The sequence below is a fragment of the Pleurodeles waltl genome, chromosome 10 (genome assembly GCF_031143425.1).
Source record: "Pleurodeles waltl isolate 20211129_DDA chromosome 10, aPleWal1.hap1.20221129, whole genome shotgun sequence".
NCBI classification, from domain to species: domain Eukaryota; kingdom Metazoa; phylum Chordata; class Amphibia; order Caudata; family Salamandridae; genus Pleurodeles; species Pleurodeles waltl.
In genome coordinates this window covers 1,018,071,279-1,018,087,461 of record NC_090449.1, presented here as the reverse complement: position 1 = coordinate 1,018,087,461, position 16,183 = coordinate 1,018,071,279, and the positions used below count along the sequence as shown (strand labels likewise).

Genomic DNA, 16,183 nt, shown 5'->3' with positions numbered 1-16,183 from the left:
ATATTTTATCTATATAAAATATATTCATTATAAAAGAACATTGTTTAAATTAAATATGCTAAAATAATTATATCTTTAGTTTACAGTTAAGTTAAAAAGTATAATAACATTATATTTAATTTGTTTTCGGCTTAAAATACCTTTATTTACATTCATATTTTATATATAAACATGTTTCTAATGTATTTTGTGAACGTTTAATATACTTTACCTTAGCGAGATCTCTGCCCCACTGGCAGAGATCTTCTTCCCAGTGGCAGAGATCTCATCTCCTTCCCACTGGCAGAGATCTCCTTCCCACTGGCAGAGATCTCCACTAAGCGTGTGGAATCATAAAAACTGTTGCAACTTTACTAGTAGTAACTTCACGGTTGTACAATATGTGAAACCTCTGAGTTTCTTGGAGTGGAGATACTTTTAGGTAAAAATACATACCCGGGAATGGTGACTAACAAATAATACTAAATTTACTCAAAACTGTACGTGTAAATTTACATGTGCAGATTTACTCATGTGTTAGTTTACCTTTGTGAATAGTCCGCCGTGCACCAAGCATATTCATGCAAAATAAACGTACATAAATTACTCTAAATCGAACTTATTTGAGTAGCCAATGAGTGTCGTAAAATCCTGGCCTGGATCAAGCCCTCCTGTGACCTGCATTGCACCTCTGTCTAAAACTGCAAATAGCCATAACTCGATAAAGGACGTTTTTGCTACGAATTGAGATTTGCGTTACAGAACTGAAAAGGTGAATTTTAAATGATATTATATTACTAGGCGGCAAGTGTTGAAAATGTAAATTTAAGCTTGGAAATAACACTCCAATCTCTGATCTTTCCTTTTCCTAGCGTGTTCACAGGGTGAGTACTCATTTAAATACAACTTTTAATAACAAGTGTTGTCAGTGAAACATACTTTGGAATGTACTTGTTTGGGTGTGGATAACTTTGAAGCAACGTGAAATCGTTAGGTTAACACTCTCTTTTTTATTGAAGTAAACATATAATTTCTATATCTACCCTTGGTCTTCCTTGTTTTGTAAGTGCAAATTCCAGAATGCTAAAGGACATATTTATTAATGCTTTGTGCTACAACAAAGTCACAAAAAGTGACACGACGAGGCACAAACTATTTATTTCCCAGCCCAAACATTTCTGAGGTGTAAAGAAGCCCTAAAGTATTGCAAATAGTGCTTTGCACTGCTTAGTCTTACTTTGAACCAAGTGGGCATTCGATGGGTGGTACATGGGCATCCCCATAGTTTTTGACAAATAGGCATTAGTTTTTGGTAGACACGGCCTTGTGCCAAAAAATAGTGCCTAATTGAGTCAGGCATTAAAAAAGAGAAATCTTTTCACTTCTCCTAACTTTTCAAACCTTGTATGTGTCCTGCACTGTGCACCACACAACCAATGTATGAAAAGCTTTAAACTTTGAGTAGACATAGGGGGTCATTCCGACCCTGGCGGTAAAAACCGCCAGGGCCGCGAATGACGGAAGCACCGCCAACAGGCTGGCGTTGCTTCCTTGCCCATTCTGACCGCGGCGGTAAAGCCGCGGTCAGAAAACCGGGTCCGGCGGTTTCCCGCCAGATTTCCCCCAGCTGGGTGAATCCGCCAGGGCAGCACTGCAAGCAGCGCTGCCCTGGGGATTCTGACCCCCTTCCCGCCAGCCTGTTTCTGGCGGTTTTCACCACCAGGAAGAGGCTGGCGGGAACGGGTGTCCTGGGGCCCCTGGGGGACCCTGCACTGCCCATGCCACTGGCATGGGCAGTGCAGGGGCCCCCTAACAGGGCCCCAGCATGCTTTTCCAGACAGTGAAAAGCGCGACGGGTGCAAATGCACCCGTCGCACACCTGCAACACCGCCGGCTCCATTCGGAGCCGGCTTCAGTGTTGCAGGCCTCTCTCCCGCTGGGCCGGCGGGAGCTAACATAGTTAGCGCCCGCCAGCCCAGCGGAAAGGTTGGAATGGCTGCAGCGGTCTTTTGACCGCGTAGCGGCCAAATGGCGGTTCCCGCCATAGTATTTGCTGAACCGAACGCACACACCTTTGCACCATGTTGCTAAGGTGAGTGCGTGGCACTGGGCAGCCTGTTTGTCCACCAATACTGTGGAATAAAGCAGCAGTGTCATATCTTAGCAATTAATGATGTCCTCTGATGATCAGTCCCCCTCCCCCCACAGCACAGCACAGTGCAGCACCTTTGGCTGCTGTGCTACTTGTGCTAGAAATCACTAAACACATCCCTAAATGTGATTTAATTAAATGTGTACTTTAAATTCAGCTGTTAGAAAGCTTTACCACAGTTCCCCAAGATGCGAACTTTTTAATTCTGGAAGATGTAGTCTTCAGCACTAGTTAGTATAGCAATTTGTTAGATGTCCTATTGCAGAAATAATCATGTCACCCTAAGAAGCGCAATAAGGCTGGAACACAGGAACATGCCAGCCACTCATGTTCAGATTCCTCATATAAGTTGCTTCAGCAACATCTTTATTTTACATCACCCAACATACAGGTTTTTTCTTTACAGGTAAACCGGCCTGCCCTGTGTACCCTACAGAGTTGGTGTTTGCATTAGACATGTCTAAAGACGTCACAGCGGATGTGTTTCGGAAGATGAAAGAAATTCTGCTTTCAGTTGTGAGCTCGCTCAACATCAGAGAGAGCAACTGTCCCACTGGAGCCCGGGTAGCAATTTTGTCTTACAACTACAACAACAAGTACCTGGTGCGCCCTTCTGACATCCGCAGTAAGAGTCAGCTTCTCACCGCTGTGACGGGGATACCATTTGAGAGGTCTTCTAGTGGGCGGAACATTGGGCGGATCATGAGATTTGTGGCTCGGAATGTCTTCAAGCGGACCCTCCAAGGTGCCAACGTGAGAAAAGTGGCAGTGTTTTTCAGCAACGGGCAGTCGGAGGATGCTCCGTCTATCCAGACAGCTGTCATGGAGTTTAGTGCCCTTGACATTGTTCCTGTGGTGATTGCCTTTAACAGTGTACCACATGTTCAAGAAGCTTTCAAGGTAAGAACTCTGCCTAGTTTAATTCACTAACTATCAATAGTATTATGATGATAAAAGATAATAGAATTTACTGCACTATTTCTGCACAGATTACTCAAAAATGCAGATGAGCAGGATTAACATTATATATGCATTCCACAATGCACATCACAACTTTTTGAAAGTGTAGCTCAATTTTTATTTTTCCAGTTCTTACTCTTTCAAGTACGGAGGAAGCTCTTGGTACCATTCCTTTGTTGAATTTGACAGGTGTGCTGCCCATATTAGGGAAGCTATTTATAGTTTGGCGAGAGGAGTGAACCACCTTCCCATTAACTTGCAGTTCCCCCACCTGACTGACAGGTGGAAGAACTGATACATTTCCGATGGTGGGGCCTCAGCCGGGTCTGCAGATCTCTTTTCCGGTCTCCCATCCTCTAATAGACTGCCTGGACCAATGCACCCGAAGGCCTGGTGTATTTGGTTGATGAGTGCAGAACCCTGTTGCAAGAAGAAGCTAAGGACATTGGCCTTCCCAGGTTCCTGAGCTCACCACATTTTAACACAAACAACAAGGGATATGGGAGAATGCAGGAGCACAGAGAGGTCTTACCTCACTCAGACCACAACAGTCTCATTAGGTAATGCAACAATGTCAGAGTTACACAAGTATGTGGCTTGGTCAGACACCATCCTCCTACATATTTTGGAGGAGCAGAATTGGGCACCCTTCTCTGTGTGCTTCCCTGTAATGGAAGGTGAACCCTATGGGGGACATTTGGACGTTCCTGACCCATCATAACAGGAACAGCAGGATCTGAAGTTGCTAGCTGTAACTCACCACGAATTAAGAATTTCCTTCCACGATGTACTCCATTTTTACTTCAGACGTGTCTCCTAGACACACTGAGTGTGAAGCTAGATGACATGGAGACTGCCCCAGGTGTATCCCCTTCAGCTTAAGGTGCCCCTGTTGCACCTTCTGTATGCTCTGGTGGTGCAGCAATAAGCACCTGAGAACCATAGATACTATCCCTTTGTGACTTCTGCCTCTGTCAGTCTCGCCTTAGCTCCTGGTCACAGGTGTATTGTCAGGTGTTTCAGGAGCTCCCATCAGTGCTGGGTGTCAATCATGTGGTAATGATGTAGGTAAGCAGAAGCTGTTGTTGTGTCCCCATTTCATCAGTGCTACAAACAGAAACAGAAACTGACTGTTTTTTCAGGGCAGTAATGCTCTGGCCAGATGCCCAGGAGGTAGCCATCAACACATCTTCTGATGGAAAGAACTTGTTCAATTCCCTGCCACTTCCACTGTCCTCAGGTTTCACTCAGCAGTCAAACATGAGCCACTTCAGGAAACATAGCTTGTCTGTACCTTGAGCCCAGCATATGCCAAGAGGACTTTCTCAGCACTAACTCTGGACGCCCACTCCACATTCCACCCCAAAGGGGCCAGGGGAGATGTTCTATGCACCAATATCTCTTGGCCAAGATTATCTGTATCTTCATTTTGGTACGGAATCCAAGGACTTCTGAAGAAAGTCAGTAGTCTTCTTCTTATAGGAGCAAAACAGTTCTTTCAAAGCTATGGAAGAAGACAAATACGTCAGTGGCACTATTTACTTGCACAGAGTAGGGCACGCACACTAACCATTCTGAATATTTCCGCTATAAACCAGTTCCCCTTTGCAGAATTTGAATATACTGACCTTAGCTTAGTTGTTGGTGGGTTACAGTATATTTACTTCCACATTCTTGTCTGGAATCTCAAATTTACAGTAACAAGTCAACGTCAATGTTACCAGTACAATACAAATGTCCTTTGATCTCAGTGTGGTTCCTGAGTCTTCATCACAACCCTGGTCCTGATGGACATCTTTTGTGGGTGCAGAAAATCGACTGCAACTCTTACCTATGGTATTGTCTTAAAAAGTGGCATCAAAGGAGGTGTTATGGTCTGGCCTTACTTTGATACGCATGTTTCTATTCAGTCTTGGGACCTCTGTGAAGTGCTATAGCTCCTTTGTACCCTCTAAGAAGATTCAGTTCTTCAGGCCTGTGCTACACTTGGGCCTGACAGAGGTCATCATCTGCTATGGAAGAAAGTGGCCATCAGCCGGTGTGACTACCATTTCTAAACCAACAAAACGTTTCTGCAATGTGGTTGCAGATTCTTCTTGGACTAAAGGGGATCTGGGAGGAATGATTCCTTCTGTCGAGCTCCACTCATTCCCTGCAGCTTCACTCTGTGGAGCAGCTGGATAAGTTGTTAGCTACCAAGTCAAAACCTGCGTTAGTCCAACCATCCTTGGTTCTGAATCGTGCCTCTTCCACTTGCCCTATCTGCACCTCACTGTCAGATCCAGCTGTTCAGACTAGGTGTGGGCAGTGCATGTGGGATACATCAAATCTCAAAACAAAAGTTGGAAAAGGAGGCAGAGTGACAACTAAATAGATGGATTTAGGAAGGAGTGACCCATCCACATAATCCTATTCCAATTCACAAACTGCACTTCTAAAACTACTACAGCCAAAATGGTCCCAAAAGAAGTCATAAATGTTCTCCAGCTGAGAACTGAAGTAAGTCCAGCATCCCACAAGCAGCCCAACCACTGGTACTGCAATATCCTCCCATAGAAAATAAAGGAGGCGGGACTTAGGACAATAGGAAATAATGTTCAACTAAATCAATTTGTTTTGAATTTTAAAAATATACATACCTTTAATTTGTTGAAAAAAAATATTTAACTTAAAATATTTCTACTAGTTTCCTTCTATGTTATCATATGGAGCTATCTGCCACCATGGTGGAGAACTTCTGCTACATGTGAAAAGTTACTAGTAGCAACTTTACATGAGTGAATTTATCTCCATCCCATGTAAGGCTACACTTTGCAGTAAATTTACACTCCTAAAATGGTAAATAGCGGAAACTAATATATGTACTACAAAGTGTTAGAGTAAATTTACATGTATAGATTTACTCATGTGTAATTTACCTGTGGGAATGGTCATAGCTATCAGGACATGGGATACAGAGTTATTAGAAAATATACACTTGTGTGATGTGAAAAGTTTCATATTGTACCGTCCTTTGTGCACAGTTGGACACCACTGGGATGTTTCAGATACTGACGCATAGAGCCAGAGATGAACTGGAGCCACTGATAAGAAGACTACAGCAATGCACACTGTGCTATGGTAAGCAACATAACAATATTCTGCATTTATAAAGGCTTCTTCGTCCCGCTCAATGGGTATGTGGCTATGTGTGTATGTTCAGATATATACACACACACACGCATATATATATGTATGTGTGTGTGTATATATATATATATATATATATATATATATATACATATATATATGTGTGTGTGTGTATACATATAAATATATATATATATATATATATATATATATATATATATATTGCATAATTACAATAAATATGGACCAATATAACATCTACCAAAAAACGCACATTTGCACACTTATTACCACAGCGTGAAGGTTAAATCCGAATTTAGGAATTTGTTACCACAGTTCTGCAAAACTGACATGCGAAAAGCACAGAGTGCATGTACAAATTATTCTACATAGGCAAACACTGCTCTTAACAGTCATGGACCCACTGTTATGTGATTTTAACTTGCTGCATGCATTCCGGCTTTATTTAAATAAGTTTGGTTAAAACAAATATACATGAAAAAGTCCATGGCATAAACCGTGTATGCAGGTGCACAGAGAACAATGTACTGTTTATTGCTAGTATTTTCAGCTTTTGATTTGACTTATAGGCGTCAGGTGGTTATTCATATGTCCACAGATCATTCTAATATCTCGATATTATATTGGTACTGCTTGTGAGGGTTTATTAAATGACCCTTTCAGCTGTTTCATTTTCTTTCAAATGACTCCAATGGGCTTCTGACTCTACATTTTGTAGGTCGCAGACGTCAGCCCTCCCCAGCCACACCTAGCCACAGGAGGGTTGTCATTGGTCAAACCTAGCACCAAGTCCCCCTGACCACAAGACACAGCCCTTGGCCACGTGGAGCAGACTGCGATCTCTGGTCAGTCAGGCCCTCTGTCCCCAAGTCTGCAGGACATGGCCGGGCATGGCTTGTCTTCTGCACAATCCCTGCACCCTGTAGCATGCGCCTAGAGGCAAGAGGGCATGGGCATCCTCTGACGGGGCAAGGTATGGCTTTGGTTATGTCCTGCAGCTTTCTTCCTGCCATGTACATTTGTTACAAGTTTTCTCCTCCTCCTGGACATTTATGGCTCTCTAAATGTAAAATGATGTTTAACATTTTGGTTCTGGGTTCATGAATCTTCAAGCCCCTGTTCACTAACAATACGGCCTAAAGTAGACTGTTTTCAGGAAAAATAAGATTATCCACCCTTTGGCGTGTTCTTGTCCCCTTGGGCATTAGGATGTGCCTCCATTGGCTTCCAATGGGCCCACGGTATCTTCTTTGGGGACAAGATTGGTGAAACATGAGAGCCCACTGTGAATCTCCTAATGGCAGCTTCAATGACTTCATTGGTGACAGTGGGCATGTCACCTGTGACACCAGTTATGAGATGTGCTTTGGGATGACTTATGATTGCACAGCTCACTGTGGCTGGTCAAGTGAAGCAGATTTTTAGGTTTTAAATTGTAACCATAATGTCACTTTAATTGAGGGTTTCCTAAGGCTGTAAATGTTCATCTACATCCTTGGGTTTCCTATCTCACCAGCAACATGTATCTGGGGCTTCTTTTAGAACAGGGCCCCCATTTATGATTTACCCGTTTGTGTCATAGGTGCTTGTCCATGTAGATTTTCTCCCTCTGCTCTTCAGGTGAACAGGTGTGCAAACGATTCCCCATGTTGGGTATCCATGTAGCATGGATGATGAACCTTGCTTTACATCACTGCATGGATCACATCTTATGTTACTTCACATGTTTGATGGGTTAGACCAAATGGCCGGACCAAATTCCTTATATATTTATTTATTCATTTAGCAATTTTATTCAGAACAAGATCCAGTGGGTGCCAGAAAGCCTTACAAAGGGCAGTTATGTTTTGTTACATAACTTTTTCATCTGGTTACACTCTGTGCTTAATTTGTAAATAAAAACTTGCCGGTGCTCAAAGCACTCCTCTTAAACACGCGGCTGCTGCAATGAAATGTGTGAGAACACGGAATACTTTGGCAGTGTAACCCTGAAGCCATCTCGGGCCTCTTCAATCCATTTACAGCCACTCCCTGCCCCGTTCTCCCATTGTGACACTTTTTCGTTTGTCTCTTCCTCCACCTTTCCCATAGGTGTCATTCGCTCAAAGTAAATGCTTGAGGCAGGAAAATAAGTGCTGGCCCTCAAAATTAAGTGCCTGTGCTCCGCATCAGAAACAACAAGCACAAATTAAGCACTGGTTGCACATAACATTTGATCCTTTACCGGTAACGTATATGCAGGTCTTGATTCCCTCTGACCAAAATATAGCTTGGGGACATTTTAGTATGTAAGCTGCCTTGATGGTGGACTATCCAACAGGGTGGTAGCATCTAGCCAAGCTGCAGGATCCAATGTAATGCGACACCATCGCCAGTGTTGAGGATCACAGTGGATCTTCTGAACTGGTCACTGTTGGTGTGGTATTCAGTTTGGTACAAATTCCTCATTGTTTCCCATGGGTTTAGAGAGAAGTCAAGCAGCACCAGTGCTCTCTGCAGTCCACAGGGTCTTTGATCTACTAGTGCACCACGTTCATAGCAGATAAGATGCGCCTTTCAACATTCAGCAGAAGTGATTCACTATTAAAACAGATCAGGGACCCCTCATGTTTCTGTGCACAGGTCCCTGTGACTTCACTGGGCATGCAAAGGTTCTGGTGATGGAAATGAACGAGTATCTTGATAATAGAGTATCTTGTCCCTGACTGCTGTGCTGGAGCCTGATCTTGGTGAGAACCGCTGTGCAGACATGACATCTTTCATAATGGTTGCCCATTATCCACTAAGGAATATTGCAAATACAGCCACATTTCAGCTGGGTAATGGAAGTATGGTATAAATTCTCTCCTAATGCGTTGTATTGTGCCATAGTGCACGGTGTCCCCTGGTGGAGAATACTGCTGTCAGCACCGTGATGTCAATGTGGTGTATTTGTGCTGTGTTTGATTGGTGCACAGTTCTGTCTACAGTGTACAGATGGGTATTGTGTAACAGGTGTGTGATTAGAGATGGGTGCTTTTATGAGCAAAATGATGCAGAATTTAATGGCATACCTGTGTTCTGATGTATGATTGTGCGGTGTTCTATTTAACTTGCCCAGTTTAGAGAGCTTATGTGTGTTGTCTGTGCTCAGGGTGTTTCTGAAACAGCAGGAATAAAGCTTGGCATCAACAAAGTGAGAATATGAAAGGGAGGGTTGGGGAAAGTGGATATTGAAGGAAAATGGAGTGCAAGTTGGGAAGACCATTAACTGCTGGAGAAAGGGATGCTACTAGGAGGATCTTGGAGCAAAGTGTAGAGGAGAGTGGGAACAGAGGAGAACATGACATGTTGGGCACAGAGGTGGGGCAAGACCTGCCTGTAATAGAGGGAAGCAAGCAAAGTCTATGTGAAGGAGTTAAAGGAGGTGCAGGAACCTGGACATAGCTGCACCCTGAGTCTTGGCAGAAGGGTCACCTGTGTATTTAATGGTGGTGTTTTTGGAGAGATAAGCCATATTGTAGTCTCCCCAGATCAGTATCCTTTCCAGCTGGTGAAAAAAGGTGGGAAGTTAGGTGGTTAACATTAGGCAATATTCTCTAATTGGTGGTGTTTGGATCCTCATATAGGGCCATATGTACAAACACATTTTCCCATTGACACAGAATGGTAAAAACCCTTTGCTACATCTTGCCCATAAGGAGGTTTATTCCATTCTTGTCAGGTGTCTCAGTTTTTTAAAATAGTTTGAAAATAGAAGCAGGCACCAATGAGCTATGTCTGGAGGTCACTTCCAAAGTTGTGCAATATGAATGTTCTGTAAACAAGTGGTTGGGTGGAACTAGGCCTCTGGACATGAACAAAAAGGGGGTCTCTACATTTTCACCCCCATGCCTCCAAAACCCTTGACCACAAAGGATCCGTATAGCAGCCTGCTGAGTGGGGCTGGGGGCACTCTTAAGATATGGCAGACTCAGTCTGTTAGTTACATCTGAGCCTGGCTGGGGACCCTGTGAGAGTGATTGCACTGTTGTGGAAGTTGTGATCCTTCTTAGGCTAAAGATAAGCTCCAGTGGATATTATTTGCCCATGGTAACCCTGTTCACCCTCCCATTATTGTGCACCAAGTGCCATGTGCTAAATAGGGCAGAAGTGTGAGTACATAGGTATTTGAGGACTGTTTGCATAATCTGCTGTTTTACAGGGCTTTTGTGGGCCTCTATGTTGGCGGTCATAAGTAAGTGAAAGGGTGGGTGGTTAGACATCTATGTCAATAGTGAAAGGGTGATTTTGGAAGGATATAGCATGACCATAATCCCTCAGATTATGAAGGAGGGAATGAATGCCTGTGATGTGCCACAGGTAACCATTTCATAGAGGAACAGCAGAAACATGGTACCAAAATGTAGAAGGATTTGTGATATGTTTACATGCAGGCAGGGGGACATTTAGTGCTCTTGAACATCAAAGAGAGACTTAGGGCCTGATTTAGATATTGGCGGACAAGTTACTCTGTCACAACAGTGACGGATATCCCGTCCACTGAAATCTAAATCCCATTATACCATATTGGTTTTAGATTTTGATGGACGGGATATCCGTCACCATTGTGACGGTAACTTGTCTACCAATACCTAAATCAGGCCCTTAGTTTTAAAGAGACCCGCAACCTCTCCCTTGGCTGCTTTTGACCACTTTACCAAATCAACATAATTGACCCAAAGTCACCTTTCATACCAGATGTTGACACCTCTAATTCAATCGAAATCTGAAAAATCTTTCATGATGAGGGATATGAAGTACAGATGAAGAGGTGCAAGGGATTTGCTAGGAGAGCAAGAGCCAGGGAGGAAACTAAGGGGAAAAGGGTGACAAAGGGGGCAGGCACTGGTGATGAGATGAATAACTGAGAAACGACACAACAGAGCAGTAGCAGGGAAAGAGCTGCAGAGAGCAGAAATTATGTTATTGCTTGTGCACAGCATTTTTTGCCAATGGTATGACATCACATTGCTCTCTATAGAGAAAATTACCTTGTTCATATGTTAAGTGGATCTGTAAGCTTCAGTGAGTTGCAGGCGGATGTTTTTGGTCTTTGAAGCCTCATACCACAGAGATGCTCCAAATTTCTCACACATATTGCAGAACGTTTGACATACGTATTGCTTGGCATGAGTATATGTGTGTTTAGGACAGTTGTTGATAGGCTGAGTGGCCCTACTGGTTTGTGATGTTTAGTCAGCTTTATCTTCACATTTTGACCGTGGCCATTCTGAGCATCTGAACTGGCCTCACACAACAAGGCAGTAACAGAGTCCCCCATTCAACAGCTTGCCCAATGCTTTTGGCCACAATTACGGATCTAACTTACAAAAGCAGTAAAGGAAATTGTTTTAATTTGATGTGGAGGACCTTATGTATGTATGTAGGACACATGGAGCCGCAGAGGGATTGGAAGGCAAACAAAGGTTTGAACGGTGGAGCGGGTCTGTTACTTTATCATTACGTATTGTTCTCTAAAGTATGTATGTATCTATGTTAAATGCTCATTTTTACTGTGATATAATTTATAGTAATTGTATCGTAATATAATTATATAAAAAAGTACATTTATTGCACTGACATAACATCCATGTATCTCTCTGATGTTTTGTAGACAGATGTAAAAAAGAACCCCTGTGTCAGCAGGATATTGACCCACCACCGAAGTTAGGTACCGATGCTGTGTTCCTTTTGGACAGTTTCCAGAACGTGGTAGAGGACCAGTGGTTGGAAGCCAAAGATCTCCTTATTACACTGATAGATAACTTTGACATTGCCAAGCAGCCAAAGACAGCAGGTGCTGGGGATCGAGTAGCACTGGTGAGGCTCGCTGCCCAAGGAAACGCCACCAGTAGGCCTTGGAATCCACAAGTAGAATTTGATTTAATATCCTACGTAAACAAAAATCGAATGAAGAGACATATTCAAGACTCAGTCCTTCAGCTCAGTGGTCCTACTGTTGTTGGCCAAACTCTGAAGTGGGCAATTGATAACATGTTGTCAAAGGTTCCCCACCCAAGAAAGAGCAAGATCCTTTTTGTGATATCGGCTGGTGAGTCAAGTCAGTGGGACAAGCACACTCTGAAGGAGGCATCCTTGAAAGCCAAATGCCAGGGTTTCGCAATATTTGTGATTTCAATGGGGCCGCACTTTAATAGGGCTGAGCTTGAAGGTCTAGCCAGTCATCCTGTGGATCATCACCTGGTTCAGCTTGGACGACTTCATAAACCAGACTTTCAGTATGCATCTGGTTTTCTTAAACCCTTTGTGATTGCACTAAAACGTAAGTGTTCACATTTCATACATCAATAAATAATGCATGTATTGTCTTGATGAGTGCACATTGTTGTAGTGATCTGTAACTCTTAGAATTTGGTTAAATCCATTTGCCATAGATAAGGTGTAAGATGCAAATAGGAACATTGTGGATACTTATTTTCAGCATCTGTTTATTGGTCCTACACAATCCAGGTTCACAGTTAGTCAAAGTAGGACAGTGTTCATTAGTTGGGTCTCAGCATTGGGGTAGATACAATCTGCAATATTTTCATTTCAATATTTCAGTATTCATTTAAGCAGGTAATGCTGTTCTGGTCCTTCAGAAGAGGTTAGGAGGTGTCAACCTTGGTCGGTACATAACAGTTTAAGAGGGAAGGTACTGAAGCATCTGCTTGAGCAACAAAGCAACCTTTCACACTTCTCAGTGAGGCTGCTGGCCCCCAAAGCCAGACGCTTCCGAGACGTCATCACAGTTGTAGTTAAACTCATTTAATGCAGCAGTACAGGATTTAATGCAGGTGGGTGCTTTCAGAGAGGTCCTACAGCATTGTGGTAGATGTGTTAATGTAATCTCTTACCATTAACCTCTTACCATTAAATAGATGTATATTTGCTATGGTGGCTGTCCACTGCTGGCAACCAACTATTGGTAGCTGAAAAGGTGAACAACATTTCAATGAATTTAGAGCCATGAATATAAAACACATAGGCCCATATTTATACTTTTTTTAGCGCTGCATTTGCGCCGCTTTTTGACGCAAAACGGCGCAAACCTACAAAATACAATGGTATTTTGCAAGTTTGCGCCATTTTTGCGTCAAAAAACGACGCAAATGCGGCACAAAAAAAGTATAAATACGGGCCATAATCACCCATCTGTCTTGAAGGTCCTTCTTGGGGTCTTTGTAATTTGATTTGATTATACTTAGAACTTTGCATTCCCCTAAAGGGATGTGAGCACTGCCCATGATGAATAGCCATACAACATTAATACAATAACAGTGTTTGTGAGAGTTAAGAAGGTTATTTTTGAATTAGTGCTGGAGAGGTGCTTTCTGTTGATAAGTGCCTACCACAACCAAACACCATCCACAGCTATAGCTACTTCTGAACCTGGGAATGAATAACAGTGTTTTATCAGCAGGCTGGAGTAAGGGAAATTGATCATTTTTAGGTATCTACTGTTGAAGATACAAAAACAATGGAAAACTATCTTAATCCATTTCCTTAAGTTTTCACACGAGATAGGATTGGGTAGTTTCTCTATCACTGTTTGCCCCCTCCCTAAAACTCATGATTCAAAAAATTAAAAGTCTCTGATGAAATCAGTAGAATGAGAACCAAAATAGAACATCTCAAAGCCGAAATGTTTTCTGCTGACGACAACATCTGTTTTTTGGCCATGGCTGAAGAATCCCTTCTGGTGCTATTAAGGTTGTTAGATTTGTATCTGCTAAATGCAGGTTTACCTTTAAATCTGGGAAATCAGTGAGTATGTGTTTAAGTCTCAGTAATTGGGTTACCTATTTTTTCAACAGTTCAGCCTTTCCTGGTTGCCCAGGCTTATCCAAAGTCTTGGTGCTCAGCTCCTTAGAAGGTCGGACGACATCAACAATACAAATTTGCCTTGCTTGCTAAACACAATTTTCAAAGACCTTTACAATTGGGTCACCCGAAATCCCCTGGCTTGCGAGGATGATGAGCGTAAAAATGAATTTGTAGTGCAGAAGCTCCCTCTTTGGATTCCCCAGGGAATTCTTACACTTATCCATCAAAGGCTTGTGGCATTTCTTTGGGGTGGGAAAAGGCCATATATTTAAAAGGACTACAATCTACCAAAAGGTGGGGAATTGAAGGCTCAGATTTTCCCATGTGGATAGGTACTTCTATTGAGCAAAACTCCTCCCTCCCTTAGAATGGGCTACATCTTGTTCAACAAATCCGTGGGTGTTCTTGCAGGAGTAATTCTCCTCCATTCCTCTCAAACATGCCCTACGGCTCCCACGTAAATATAAGAAACGACTGGGTTTCCGCCTGCAGCTGATTTCAACCCTGCTCGACCATTATTATTTGATTGCTAGAATGGAGGGATTTCACCCCCTTTCTCTTTTCTAAAATCAATGGCACACAACCCAGAACATCTCCCTGGCATATTAGTTAGAAATTATGCATTATGGTGGCGGGAAACTCAGTTTTGGGGACTTATTTTGCAACGCAAGGCAAAAGAAACTGAAAGGTTCATGGATTTGTTCCACTTTACACATAGGGAACATTTCTCTGACTCTCCCCTTCAGGCTTTCGCGATATCGCGACTGGCAAAAAAAAATCACGAATTTGGCACTTTTGTAAAAAGCCCACACTTTTTTAAAAGTGCCCAATAAATTTTGAAATTTGCTGAACGAAAATAAATAAATGCCCCATGGCCCACACGTGCTCCATGGCCGGCGGGCCCAAAACGTGATAAATATTAATGCCACCTCGGTCCGCCACCCATGGTGCATTTGTTTCTATCAAGTTTTGGGCCCACCAGTCACAGGACACACGGGGGCCCAGGGAGTACGTATGTTCTTTTTTAAATGAGTAGGGCCTGCTGCACACAGGGCACACTGCAGGCCCTAATCAGTTAAATAAAATAAACGCCCCCCCTGGGCCAGCTGTGTGCCCCATGGGCAGTGGGCCCAAAACTTGATATACATTAGTGCCCCCTGAGTCCGCCACCTCTGAGACACCCGTGGCACATAAGGTTTGGGCATTCTGCACACGGGGCACGTGGCAGGTCCAGGGGGCATTTATTTTTTTACATGATTATGGCCCGCTGCCCATAGGGCACTCTGCGGGATCTAATCATTTAAAACAAATGCCCCCTGGTCTACCATTTTGTCATGTGGGTGGAAGGCCCAAAACTTGATAAAAATGAATGCCCTCAGGCCCACCGGGCACTATGGGGTTATTCGTTTTTATCACGTTTTGGGCCCACAGTGCACGCGTTGGGCCTTGGGGAAACTATTTTTTCTAAATGATTATAAATTCCTCCTGGGCCTACCTTGTGCGCAGTTTATGGCTGGCCCAAAATTTGATAATAACTAATACCACAAGGGTGCCCGGTGGGCCTCGGGCATTAATTTTTATCAAGTTGTGGGCCTGCCACACACATGACACATGGTGAGCCCAGGGGGCATTTGATGCCCCTTTAGCCACTCGACCATGGGACACTTGGGGAGCATTCGTTTTTATCAAGTTTTGGGCCCACTAGGATAGAGTGGTCCCAGGGGCATTTGTTTTTATCAAGTTTTGGGCACACAGGGACACGGCGGGCCCTCGGAGAATTTCTTTTAAAATGATTAGGGCCTGCCCCACACTGCGGGCCCTAATCATTTAAAAAAAATAAGCGCCCCCTGGGCCCGCCATGTGCGCCGTGGGTGGCAGGCCCAGAACTTGATAAACATTAATAACCCCTGTGTCCCCCAACCATGGGGCACCCGGGGTGCATTCGTTTTTATCAAGTTTTGGGCCCGCTGCCCACGGGCCACGCAGCGGGCTCTAATCATTCAAAACAAAAATCAATTAAAGCACTAAGGTCTCCCTATCTCTCTCGCAATGCTTTCAAGTTTCTATCACTTGAGCATCTACTTCGGTCTACAT

General features: G+C 43.4%; 1 protein-coding gene across 1 annotated transcript in view; it reads left to right on the top strand.

The window, feature by feature from the left end:
• COL6A6 (collagen type VI alpha 6 chain) overlaps positions 1-16,183 on the top strand; it is a 446,491-nt gene that overhangs the window by 419,360 nt on the left and 10,948 nt on the right. The window contains exons 35-37 of the mRNA XM_069212366.1: positions 2,481-3,031; positions 6,115-6,211; positions 11,877-12,545. Of these exons, the coding sequence (XP_069068467.1) occupies positions 2,481-3,031; positions 6,115-6,211; positions 11,877-12,545 (1,317 nt within the window). The remainder of the gene's footprint in view (positions 1-2,480; positions 3,032-6,114; positions 6,212-11,876; positions 12,546-16,183) is intronic.